Source organism: Rhineura floridana, chromosome 2 (assembly GCF_030035675.1).
Source record: "Rhineura floridana isolate rRhiFlo1 chromosome 2, rRhiFlo1.hap2, whole genome shotgun sequence".
Taxonomy (NCBI): domain Eukaryota; kingdom Metazoa; phylum Chordata; class Lepidosauria; order Squamata; family Rhineuridae; genus Rhineura; species Rhineura floridana.
The window spans coordinates 191456814-191469992 of NC_084481.1; the positions used below are offsets into that span (position 1 = coordinate 191456814).

Below are 13179 nucleotides of genomic sequence, written 5' to 3' on the forward strand. Positions count from 1 at the left end.
GGGGTAGCAATCCTGGAGAGCTACTGCAAGTCAGTGTAGACAATGCTAAGCTAGATGGACTACTGGTCTGATGTGATATAACACAACTTACAGGAAGCTGCCTTATAATGAATAGACCATTGGTTCATCTAGCTCAATATCATCTACTGACTAGCAATGGCTCTTCAGAATTTCAGAAGGTGCCATTCCTTATTAGCGGAATTTAGAACAAGTCAGGATATTATAGTGGAATGGGAAGTAGTTAACAGGACTGCATTGGTGACCGAGATTGCAGCTGGTGCTATCCCAATGCATTTTGCTGCCTAAGCAGAGCCCAAATGGAACCTCCTTGTCCTTAGAGACAATGATGTATTAGCTAATACTGAACAAAAGGGAAAATCTCTCCAGTCTCTCTATTCATCCAAGAAGTTCACTGGGTGACTCTAGACCACTCACTATGTCTAACCTCCTCCAGGTTTGCTGTAAAAATAAATAAATGGGTGGGGTAAATCTATACAGCTTTATACACATTTGTAAATTTATAAATTCCTGACTTCTTGGGAAGAAATCAAATTACAAAATAAAGCATACGGTGACAAGCTAAGCTTGTTGCATTGTCCCATACACATCCTTAGTTGATATTCAATGTTAGTCTTGCAGAATAGACCTACTGAAATCAACAGACAAGTTGAATATCAGTCCATTAAAACAAATAATTCATGTTGCCTTATTTTCCCCAATTATTTATTACACTGTTCATAAAGCACCAGAAGCAAGTTAAGAAATAAAATTAAAACCAGACAAACCTTTTGTAAACTATCTACAACAAAAAAACATTATTTATTTGGTGTGGAAGCTAAAAATCAACACCCACAGCCAAACAAACACACCCTGAACAAAACCCACAACATAGCTCACTCCACCTGTTTTTCTACGTATCCTTGAACATGATATACCCAAACAGTAACTTTATTAACAACTATATTAACATGTCAAATTCTTAGAACATTCAATGTAATCACAATGTAAATAAATAATGTAAATAGTTAAAAATGAACAAATCTGCATGTGAACAATTAATAGACAATGAAAACTAAAGAGAAAGTTTTCTTCCAGATGAGCTTATGGTGCTTTCCATAAATATAGTGCTTTCTCCCCTGAGGTCTTGTTATTTGACAATGCAAAAGTTACTATGGTCTAAACAAGCAATCTCCTTCTCATTGCGGAATTCAGCTCTATCAATGCGGGACTTGGGACTTCCAGTCTTCTGAAGCCATTCTTGAAGCTGTCGCACCTTGACAGTAGGACCTTGGATTTGCCCTTGCACAGTGCCATAGTCAGTATTCTGGACCCAGCCAACCACACCCAACTTCTTTCCTTGAGCCTAAACAAGAAAAAAAAATACACAATTGCAACTGTCTGAATGGACAGGAAAGTACAGAGTATCATAGCAACCAATGCCCAAGAAGAATGACATCTATTTACAAGCCAGGCCTCCTGGAAATGCAAATTGTCCATTTAGAAACTTCCTTTTATTGACCACAGTCAATTACGCTATCAAGCATGATAATGGTTTATAAGACTATGAGTTTAATAGTTCATTCCTAATATGTCTACTCAAAAGAAAATCCCACTGGGTTTCAATGGGGTTCACTCATGAATGAATGGATTGGAGACAGGATTGTAGGCTGCTCACCTACCCAGGCTAAGGCTGCAATCCGATACACAACATACTTGGGAATAGGTCCTATTGAACCCAATGGAACTTACTTCTGAGAAGACATGTATTGCATTGCAGCCTAAGCCTCTGAAGCTCTCATCATAATACTCACTAGTACCCAAATTTGGGGGGGGGAGAGTACAGTCACAAAGCTGTTGTCCTTTGCCTCCCCACGGAAACTGCAGACAAGAGTGCACCCACCTGTGTGTTTTTGCGGAAAAACACCCCTTGGACTTTCCCAAACACTTCATAGTCCACTGAAATGAGACCGTCTCCCTCAGCCATAGTCTGTGGCACCTGGACCAAAAGCAAAAACGCGATTATATAGAAAATGAGACGCAGATACAAATCCCATATTATCCATCCCTTAAAATGCTGGGCGACAAGGGTCCTCTCAGTAACCTCCAACGAATGCACCGTAGTAGCGGGAGCGGCTACTTAACCCGGCGAAAGTCTTCTAGGAAGAGAGGATCAGCTCCCGATCCGTCCCTCCTTCAATCCCATGCCTTCCTGCCCCATAGAGGGGAAAAAGAGAAAGATGAAAGGACAACGTGCATAGAGGGGGTCAGGGGCGCTCCAACAGGTCCCGCCCTTATTTGCATCTTCCTGAATATAGAAAAGGGAGGGTGCAATGTAAGACCTGCCAAGTCAGAAGCCCCTCCAATTTTTATATCTAACAACGTGAAACTCCCGCCAGGCTCATTGCCAAGGAGGGAAGCCCGTCTCGGAGCAGCCACTCAGGAGCCAAGAGATTTGTGCGGCGTCAACCGTCATTAACGACTTACCAAAGAGCTGCCCTCAGCTCGGGAAACTAGAAAGGCCCCAGCACGAAGAGCGGAAGTGGAGCTCTCCATCGAGCAAAACGACCCGACATCTTCCCACTGCCTCTTTTTGTTGGGAAAAGAAAACTCGGGCTACAACGCTAAATAGGCTTGAGCCACAGAGAGAGGGAGCAACTGTAGAATGCAACGCGGAGCATTTTAAAAAAAATCATGGCAGGGATAGAAAAAGAGGGTGTGTCTCCGTTCAGACCCTAGATATAGACAGGAAGTGATCAGAACGAAGTCGGACGTAGCATGCCGGCGCTTGTTGCTGAGCAACGGTGGTAAACAGCCACGCAGGGGACCGGAGGCTCGGGTTAGAAGAGGCAAGTGGGACTGGACTGGCTTGGCTTATGGGGCTGGGGGAGGAGCATCTGGAGTACATCACGTTTAATCACTTCATCACGTTTCTAGGTGGAACATCGTTTTTCCCGTTACATTGTATAGAACGTTATTTTATATCGCTTGGGGCGAGCAATGATCGGACGTGTTGCTGTGTTAAAATCTTTTAATGCTATGCCTAACTGGCAGTCTAGTAGATGAAGCAGGAGTAGGCACCCCGTGGTTCTCCTCAAGTTGTTGGTCTCCATCTCTTGTAAGCCCTAGCCAGGAAAGCCAAGGTCAGGGTGATAGCAGCTGTAGTGCAACAACATCTCTGGAGTGACACTGGTTTCCCACCCCTAAGAATGCAACCTTCATTGCTGTCTCCCCTAGGGATGGATTGTAATGGTAAATGCATTTGCATGCTCATATATGCTCAGCTTAGGAAGCAGGGACACATTTACACTAACTTAATCTAAATGTGGGTCAGACCTCAGGTTTCTTACAGACATCTGAATGTAAAATAAAATGATCAAAAAGTATTGCCCACCATATAACAGATTATAGATGGACTCTGAAGTTGTCAGCTTATATACCAACCACAAAACTTGCCTGCCCAGAATTTGAAAGCCCAGTTATCTGCTTCTTTGTTTTATGTTCGAACCATTCACACAAAGATAATGCATCCCCTCTGCTGTAAGAGCTACCAGTCAGTTATTTGACTATCTTGATTTGTTTGGATTGAAGGTGGGAGAAGTTGTGAATTTATCTAATAGGTAGTGTTACTTAAAAACATTATTTTGACATTATTTTCAGCTTTCTGAAACTGTGGCCCATCTCCTGCTGACATCTGTGGCCTTTCTCCTGCTGACACCTAATTAATCTTCTACTGTAGTCTAAACATCTGCTGCAGTTGTCTTAAGGTCAGTGTACCAGTAATGCTCTATAGTCTATCAGACACCTGTCAGGCCACATTGCCATTATTATGAATTTTGTTGATTCCATTTAGGGTCAATAGCTTCACTGAAAACGCTCTCACTTTTATTGGCTTTGTGTTACATGAGACTATTAATATATCTAGTAAAGTATCCTGTATTCTAGATGCTATACATATAGTGTCACCTAGATGCTATATACGGGACAGGATAGTGATCTTTATCCATTAGTATTAGTTTGCTGCCTCTGGTAGTTAAAGCCTTTCATGACCTTAGATTGGTGCACCAGCTGAGGCCTCTCCTGAACAGAGATAGTGTGACCACAGCTATCCATGGCCTGGTATCATTTAGGATTGACTGATGTCATACATTATATGTGGGGCTGCTTTTGAAGATTGTTTGGAGACTTCAGTTGGTTCAGCATACAGATGCTAATTACTTACTGATCATTTTGAGCACATAAAGAACTTCATTAGCTGCTAGCCAGTTTCAGAGTGCAATTCAAGGTGCTGGTGCTCATATTTAAATGTAGCTTGAGAGCCACGTATTTGAAGGAACACTTGCTACCATATCAGTTTCCCTGTGTGTTAATATCATCTTTGGAGGCTCTCTTCCAGCTGCTGCCACCATTTGAAGTAAGGGGGATGGTGACCAGAAAGACAACTTTCTTGGTTGTATTATCCTGTTTATGGAATTCTCTCTCCAAATAATTTTGTCTGGCACTGTGATTACTATTTTTCAGCAACAGGCCAAGGCTTTTTTTTTCTCCCCAGGCTTTTTAATGTATTGTTATTTGGGCTTGTTGTTTGGACTCAAAAGGTAGTGAACGTTTGCCAGCCTGCTCCTGGCCCATAGCACCTGCCAGTACGTCCCACCCACTTCTCTCGTTGCTGTGAATGCCATGTGCACTGTGCATGCATACCTGCCATCAACCAAGATGGCGGTAGGGATGACAGCCCCTTAGGGAAGCCCCCACCACCAACTTAGTTGATGGAAGGCATGCACACGCAGTGCAGACATTCACAGCAGCAGAAGTAGTAGGTGGAGCATGTGTGTGAGCTTACTGAAACCCATGCTGTCTGTATGGGGGGGGATGCCTGGGAGCTCCCTCTCTTCAATCCGCAGCAGGGTTGGGAGCAGCCACTGCAAGAGATCATTGAATGGAAACACCACCTTCCAACCCTGAGGAGTCCTCTAGGGGCCCCTCCAGGTCACAGGGGCTCTTACCCAGGGCCCAACCTGGCTGTCCTCTGGTGCTGGCCCTGGCCACACCCAGCCATCCTGTGTTCCTGGCCACCTGAGGAAGGGAAATACATCCACAAGGGACTGTACTGTTCCCGTTGTACCCTCCCAGTCCTCCTTAAGAGCTTTCTGCCACCACATAAGGGGGAATGACTTGTTTATAGGCTGCCCCTTATTCATCAGCCTAATAATAATGACAATAATAAAACCCTTCGTTGGGTGTCCCTGAAGCCTCTGGAGGTAGAGTGGTATAATGGCTTCAGGTGTGGGTGGTGAAAATATAGAGAGACCACACCAGGTTTATAAAACAATTGTAGAGTTTACTAGATCAGAAAGAAAAGTGTGGCATTTATACAAAGCAAAGTTGTAGAGCAAGAATTGCAATGCCCAAAAATGCTACCACAAGTGATGCAGAAAAAATTACCAGAAACCCAGAATATCCATTTGGAGCAAAAACAAAACACAGACTGATAAATGCAATCCACTTGCCCTGGTCTAAACAGTCCCTAGACTTACCAGGCCCTCTGTAGAATTCCTTGCACATGAGCAGCCCTTTGTTTGTTGAGGACTTCCTTCCAGGCTTAGCAAATGTCTGCCGATCTCCCAGGCTTCTTATCAGGATAAGAATGCATGTCGTAATGAAATCCTTAATAAAAACTCTCCCTGTCAGTCATATGACCCACCCCAGTAGATCACAGAAGTCATGTATGCTCCAGACTGGGATGTGATTTTCCACACATAGGCAGTGAAAGACACACTGCCTTAATAGCTGTGTTCCCGGGGCCAAGTCATGTGATCAACCAGACCAGGTCTTTTGAGCTGGTTTAACCCTATAACTTCCTATACAAACAGACAAGTACAAACATTATTTATTTATTATACCGGGCCAAGTTCAAGGTTCTAGCTTTGATGTATAAAGCCCTACACAGCTTAGGACCAGGGTACCTGAAAGACTGTCTTGCCCCCTACATATTGAGTTGATCACTGTGCTCTGCAGGTGAGGGCCTCCTGCAGATATCATTTTAGCTGGAAGTCTATTCTGCATAACATAGGAAGCAGGTCTTTAGTGTTGTGGCACCTACACTTTGGAACTCCCTCCCCTTAAATATTAGACAGACGCCATCTCTGTTATCTTTTCAGTGCCTATTGAAGGCTTTCCTCTTTCAACAAGCCTTATAAGTAGAGACCTTATCCCAGTCTGCGTTTGTGTTGGAATTGCTTTTTAAGATGTTTTTAAAGTTGTTTTTTAAAGTTGTTTTCTTAAGATGCTTTGTTTTAATATGTATTGAAACATGTTTTGTTTTAATAAGTTTTAAAGTCTTTTGTTTTTAAGATGTTTTAAAGTGCTTTTAGTGTTTTCTTCTGCCACTCTGGGCTCCTTCTGGAAGGGCAAGATATAAATTTGATAAATAATACATAATAACATGCACTCCCATATTATACCCAGCATCCCATAATTCATATTAACAGTCCAGAACAGCAAAGGACAGTTCCTTCACACATGGTGTAGTGTAGTCCCTGCTGTCTTGAAAATGGCAGCAGTTAGGCCATTGCTAAAGATATCAAAATCTATGGTCCCGGCCTGGTCTCAAATGCACCATTCTTGAGTAAGGTGATGGACAGGATGATGTCTCAACTCTAGGCAGTCTTAGAGGAAGCAGCCTTAGGGAATTGATGGGGGGAGTACAACCCTGCTTGTCCTCCAGGACCTCTCAGTAACTTTCAATACCCTATGGCCATTGGCATATGAAGTGCCACAAGGATCTATTCTGTTCCCCAAGTTCTGTAATAGCTACATCAAAGGTGTCTAAGCTGTGGGCCTCCAGATGTTAAACTAGAATTCCTAATATTCTTGATCATTGGTCATGCTGGATGGGACTGATGGGAGTTGGAATCCAACAACATCCAGAGGACCAAAAGTTAGCAGCCCCTGATCTACACAAAACGGCTGGGAGAAGTCATTCAGAGGGTTGTAATGTCATTTGTATGCTGACGACACACATCTGTACCTCTCATTTCCACTTACTAATCCCAGGGAGACTGTAAGACTCTTGGAAAAGGTGTCTGTGGGCAGTTTTAAAATCGATGACAGTGAAACGTGCAACAAGCAAATCCCTGTGGAGCTCTCCATCTATTTCAGTGGGAGTGTTTTGATACCACTTCGTTTGCAAAAGTAATTATATGCTGTGGCAGGGTATGGGAAAGAATTCTGAGTGAGCAAAGGCTTCCTTGTAAACCCTATACCCGTTTCACCCTCTTCTTTCCTCCTTGCAATACTAGTGCTCTGCTGACTTAAGGGCACTGCTATTTTCCCCCATCAGCAGAGCTATCATATAGAATCATAGAGTTGCAAGGGGCCTTGTAGGCCATCGAGTCCAACCCCCTGCTCACAGCAGGAAATCCACAGCTAGAGCATCTCCCACAGATAGCTGTCCAGCCTCTGCTTGAAGACATCCAGCGAAGGGGATCCCACCACCTCCCTAGGCAGTCGTTTCCATTGCCGAACTGCCCTTACTGTCAAGAAGTTCCTTCTAATGTCCAGCTCTATCAGTCCATAGGAACCTGTTAAGAGGTTATTAAAGAATTGGGTAGCAGAGGCATCATTAAAGAATTCCTGCAGATCAGGGCTGCGTGTGAAGCTTTCCAGACAGCAGACAAGCTGGAGTAGGTTTCCCTGCACTATCCTTGGATTAGGGGGGAGGGGTAGGATGGTAGGCTGCACTAAGTCAAGTTCCCCCCACCAGCCCATTTATAAAAGTGTTTGTAAGAGGCTTTCAGTGAGGATATAATTATTTGACCCCTCCCTCCTCCACAGTCAACTTCGAGGCGGGGAAAGAAATGACTGAAGAACTTGATACTGACTTCTGCTCCCTTTCTCTACTCCATGCTCCTTCCCTTAGTCCCTAATGCTGACATAAGTTTCTAAGAGCATAGGGTCCAAGTCGGCCTGGTGTGCTTATAGAAGCACAAGTCTATGGATCCTGGATATTGTGCTGATACAATATGAGGTCATCAAGCAATACTCTGTCATCCTTCCAATATGCCAGGGCTGATTTGTTTTCCATTACTGGAAAATACCCCCCCCCGTATACCTCTGTAAAGACCTGCTAGGGCTAATGAGTACTTGCTTCTCTTTTCCCCTATTACAGTGGTGGATAGGATTCTAGAATAAGAGTCCCAATGATACCATGTTGTAACTTGTTGCATTTCCCCAGGCTTTACTGGAAGTGCTGAATGGCTCAGTTGCAACTGACTGTGTGTTCACATATGGATCCAATGGCGTCCAGTTCCAGTCTTCCTGCAACAAACCAGGAAAGATGTCATCCTGAGGCTCTTAAAGAGCAGCCCCAGCTAGAGCACCTGAGGAATAATATCCAGCAGCAACTCCTGTTCAACAAAGACAAGAAGTTGGCAGATCTTCATACCCCAAAAGGGAGGAGCTCTTCCTGTTCCCAACCTGCAGAAACTAGTCAGTTGATCTTGGAAAAGGCAGGCTTCTATTCTGCTGGCCCTCACAACTGGTACTTCAAGGGCCAGGCCAGCAGTCTGCCCTCCCACTGGAGAACCAAGCGGAGAGAAGGTGTGGACAGGGCATACCCACTAAAACCAGTCTTTCCCCATAAAGCTGGGAATGCTCCCCTACCTAGTTCTTGGCAAGGTGGGAGCCCCCCAGCCAGAGAGACTCCTGCTAATGGCACTAGTTCAGAGAAAAAAGGAAGGTCACATGCAGTCAAGGCTCATCGTGTTGGAGTGCCTTCTCCTTTTACTGTAGAACAATCCAAGAGAGCAGCTTCTCATTCGCGAAGGGCAGAGACAGGCTACATTCAAAAACTGGAGGCTGCTGGGCGGAGCTTAGAGGAGGAGATCCAGCGAAAGGAAGCCCTCCTTAGGGAGAAGCTGAGGAGAACAGAAGAAGAGCTCCGGAGAATCCAGTGGGAAAGGCAGCAGGCAGAGGCAGAAGCAAGACGGGAGCGAGGAGGACTATGTATGCCTGAGAGGAAAGCAGCAGGTATTACTCAAGGCCATGTTTCCAGATCTACAGCCCAGCTGTGTGATGGTCAAAAGGTACATATTCCAGAGAGCCCCACTGCCTCAATGGGAATTGCCGTGCTTCCTCAGACAATCCACATGGAAAGGCTCAAAAAGCAAAGACTGGTGGCTAGCAACAGTAAAATTCGAGAGAATGTATCTCAGATTTCCACCACTTGTAGCCCAGAACTGACTTCTGTGAATGACCAGGCTCTTTCAGCAGCAACCTCTTTGAGACAGGTTGACTCCATGCCAGCAGAACCTTTATATACAGAGGCTCCAAGCAGTGTAGAGGATTGGGGAGAGTGCAGTTTCTGTGGACGGAAGCTTTACTGCTCCAGGTTGGAGAAGCACATAAGTATCTGCAGCAAGAATCATGTCTTCAAGAGAAAAGTGTTTGATTCAAGCAAGGCTAGAGCAAAGGGCACCGAACTAGAGACATATTATCTCTTGAAGGGTTCAGATACGTCCCAGGTAATACTTACTTATTACACATATTCTACTCTTCCTTTGATTTACATGGGGCTTTTACAGTCTCTGATCCAAATGCTGATTAGCCTAAGTCCTCCTTAGCCTTAATAATGTACCAGCATCATTGTCCTTAGAACAGTCTCTGGTTCCCACTTTGTCTGGAATGTTCAATCCTTTTATTTTTGAGTTGTCTTCAAAGAATGTGGGATTCCTAATGATTTTTAATGATCCTCAATATACCTTTACTTTCCATTCACCTACTTAAATTCAGCTACAGCTATGGTGACTGCCAAAAATTAGGCCAGGCAAGCACCCAAAAGGAAGGTGAAGTCTCAGCAAAGGTTTAGTTAAAGACAACCTATTTCTTACCTGTTTTCTCTATGTATTTTACCTTATTTTATTGTACAAAAAAAGTAGATGTTATGGATGTGAAAACAAATATTCAAAATTATGAAATTTTATAGAACCCGTAACAACTCTGCAGCATCATAACACTAAGGTCAGGAGCTTAGGATAATCCCCTGAAAATCATGAGGTTGAAGAAAGCATTCATGGAGTAACAGTCTAATGGCATTAGAAGTCCTTCTCTTTTAGAACGTCTGTCCAATTTCACCATCAAGTTAACTCCATTAAATTTTTACCAGTACAAGAGATTTTGATCTGCACTCCAGTTACAATATTAAGATTGAGTGGTGGGCGTGGTTTTGATAGAAAGTGCAGTGATATCATTCTGCAGGAAATCTGTGAGCTAAGTGACATGACTTTAGAAAGGCAATAAGTGTTCAGCCCAGCTTGTAAAAGTTTGGCTTTCACATACGCTGTGTGGTTCCAATTGCCTTAAAGGGGCTGAGAACTTACTAGAAATGTCCCACTCTCATGTAACTGAATTGTGTCTACAACAAAAATAGTGGCAGGTAAGATCACAGTGTGAGCTCACAGGGTTGTACTAATAGTTTCTTCCACTCCCATTTCTCACTCCCATTCTCACTACAGAAAAAAACTTCCCACCAAAGCACTGAGGCTTCCAAGCAAAACAGTGAGATATCTAAGCAAAGCAATTGGAGACAGAAGCATGAATCTTTCATCAAGACATTGCGCAGGGCTCGTGAGGTGCAGCGAGTAATCTCCAAAGGGGGGAAGGCCTCAGATCTGCCCCCAGCCCCTGCCATGGAGAACCCAGACTACAAATTGTGTCCATATTGCACCCGTCAGTTTGCACCTAAAGTGGCTGAGAGACACATTCCCAAGTGCAAGAACATTAAGAACAGACCACCACCACCACAACAAAAGAGACGTTGCTAGTAGTGGGTCAAAGTGACATCTTCAACTGTCATCATCATAGTGAGGGTCCCTGCCGTTGCCTTCAGTTTGACAGCATAGAACAGCAGACTGTGATCCCACTGCTGCAGCTCCATTAAAAAATGTGTAAAATCAGTGAGAAACCCACAAACTGAACAGATTATTAAACCCCTCATATTGTGTATTGAGTTCTGTGCTTCCTAAGACAGCACAGGAAGACTGAAGGTAGTGCTCTTACATCTGTGCTGCTGCTGTTGCCTGATCCTAATTCTCTCCTCTGTACAGTTCTTCACAAGCAAGCTATACACATTTGAAAGGAACAGCAGGATTTCTGACTGCCTCCTAGTATGGGAGTAATGTGCTGCATAGAGATCCTACTAAAAAATATGAGAAGGAAAGACTGAGCTCCCACCTCTCGAGTCAATCCCTGCATCTATGTGAGGTGTCTCCTAAGTGGGACTACCATTCATATGTGCTGCCAGGGACAGAGATTTCTCAGTTGTCATAACTGGAATAAAGGTCTTAAACTACTGAAATGCCCAGTGTTATGTTGGCCACCATAGAGAAGACAATCCTTGTTCTGTACCACTCAAATTACATTATTGTATTACTGGCATAACTGTTGGGAATGGGTGATACCTACTTGGATATATTGCATGCTGTCCATCTTATGTTTTGGAGAAGCTTCCATGGCCATTCCATTTTTTTGCCCATCTGCACATGGTCTGTTCAAATTTCTCTGTAGCTATGAGAAAATAGCCATGGACAAAATGGGAATGATTGTGGGGTAGATTACTTTAGCATAATTTGGCCATTGAGTCTCACCTCTTTATGCAATCAAAAGCTCAGGGAAAAGGGAAATTAGGTAGTTATTTAGGAGGTGGACACTTGGGTTAGCCATTGCAACGGTATCAGGTTAGTGGCTGAGAAATCTGGGTGCTGACCAGCTAGAGGGAGTGTTTCGCAAGCAAGGGGAACAAGTGCATTAAAGGTAGAATGGCATATGCACTCATTGCCTCTCAGTAATAAATTCAGTCTAATAAAATATGTGGAACATGGCAATTTGGATGTCTTAGGAAAGTGTAGCTAATGAAAGTGGGAAGATAAAGCATAGAGGAATGTATTGCCTCTCTGTCACATCTTACCAAATACCAATCTCATTTTATGCAATGCAATGCTTCAACAGATTATGTGGTTCATAAGCATTGCTACAAAATGCAAGCGTTGAGTCACTAATGAGAAATACTGATATCACATTAGACATGGTAAGAACAATTCTCATTATGTGCACAACCTCTTTCATAACACTGGCTGTGAAAAAAAGACAGGGAAGAGTAATGAAGTATTTAGATTTATGAAAATGTAGGAGATGGATTTCAGGACAGTGTCCCCACTGAGGAAGCTACTATAATGGGAATATGAAATCATTAACGCTCTACATTTTCTGTTACTAACAAAATCCAAAAAAATGGTTTGAGGCCAGACTGGCTTTCTCGATTGCACAAACAGCTCGTGCCAACTCCCCCATTTGTTTTCCCCATGCTTTCAAGTCAGATAATATAAAAGCAAAGACTGATTTCCAGTGGTTCTCCTATATCTCGTCTCTGCGCCCCCGCCCTCCCCCGTGCCGTCCGTCGCCGGGTTGTGCCGCGCCGCCCACCGCCCTTCGCCAGAAGGAGCTGAAGGAGAGGAGGAGGACCCCGGCGGAGGTGGCTGTGCGCACCCCGCCGTTTCCCTGTGCCCTCCGTGGCTGCTTCCCCGTAAGGTGACCGCCTGCTTCGTCTTCTCCGGCCCCGATTGTTGCTCCGGCAGCCCCGACCGGCCGCCGCGCTGGAGGAGCAACGCAAAGGAGACCCCAGGAGATACGGGACACAGGCACAGGAGACCTCGGGAGAGGGACGAGCTCCGTCGCTACTGCTGCCGGCTGTCGGAGGGAGAGCTGTCGCTGTTGTTTGTGACTGTGTCGCTGCTCTTTCTGACTGTTGTTGTGCCCTGCAGGACTGGGTCCTTAGGCGCTCTACCAGCTGTGACTTATTTCCTCCACCTGCTTGCCGGGAGTTGGATATCATTGCTGCTTGAAGAGGGAGAATTGCGGCTGTTTGTTTAGCTGCTGCTGCTACCGCTCCTCTGCTATTATAATTGCTGCACAATTTTTATTGGGAGTGTGCTGTTGTTGCTGCTTAGCACTTATTTGCACTTAACACTTATTTGCTTAGCACCTATTTGCAACTCTTCCTCTTGTGTGTGAATGTGTGAATGTGGGAGTGTGCGGTGTGTGTTGTGAGTAAGTGCTTGTGAATGAGGGAGTGTATGCTGTGCGGTGTGAGTAGTGTGTGTAGGTGTGGTGTATGTAAATCTGGGT

General features: G+C 44.4%; 2 protein-coding genes across 9 annotated transcripts; one reads left to right on the plus strand and one right to left on the minus strand.

The window, feature by feature from the left end:
* Positions 1-800: 800 nt before the first annotated feature.
* ACYP1 (acylphosphatase 1) lies at positions 801-5688 on the minus strand. Of its 7 annotated transcripts, none has more exons than XM_061611773.1 (3): positions 5535-5688; positions 1901-1996; positions 801-1363 (listed from the first exon to the last, which is right to left on the minus strand). In XM_061611773.1, exons 2-3 carry the CDS (start codon positions 1982-1984, stop codon positions 1148-1150), a joined length of 300 nt encoding a protein of 99 aa, XP_061467757.1. In that variant the 5' UTR covers positions 1985-1996; positions 5535-5688; the 3' UTR covers positions 801-1147. The 7 variants fall into 7 exon arrangements, with proteins under 7 accessions (XP_061467757.1, XP_061467754.1, XP_061467758.1 ...); XM_061611770.1 differs by lacking the exon at positions 5535-5688 and adding an exon at positions 2485-2779; XM_061611774.1 differs by lacking the exon at positions 5535-5688 and adding an exon at positions 2344-2472.
* On the plus strand, positions 3662-12955 carry ZC2HC1C (zinc finger C2HC-type containing 1C). 2 transcript variants are annotated; one of them, XM_061611768.1, is made up of 3 exons: positions 3662-3764; positions 8234-9521; positions 10512-12955. In XM_061611768.1, the coding sequence occupies exons 2-3, from the start codon at positions 8253-8255 to the stop codon at positions 10818-10820; spliced, it is 1578 nt and encodes a 525-aa protein (XP_061467752.1). In that variant the 5' UTR covers positions 3662-3764; positions 8234-8252; the 3' UTR covers positions 10821-12955. The 2 variants fall into 2 exon arrangements, with proteins under 2 accessions (XP_061467752.1, XP_061467753.1); XM_061611769.1 differs by lacking the exon at positions 3662-3764 and adding an exon at positions 7109-7191.
* Positions 12956-13179: the final 224 nt, after the last annotated feature.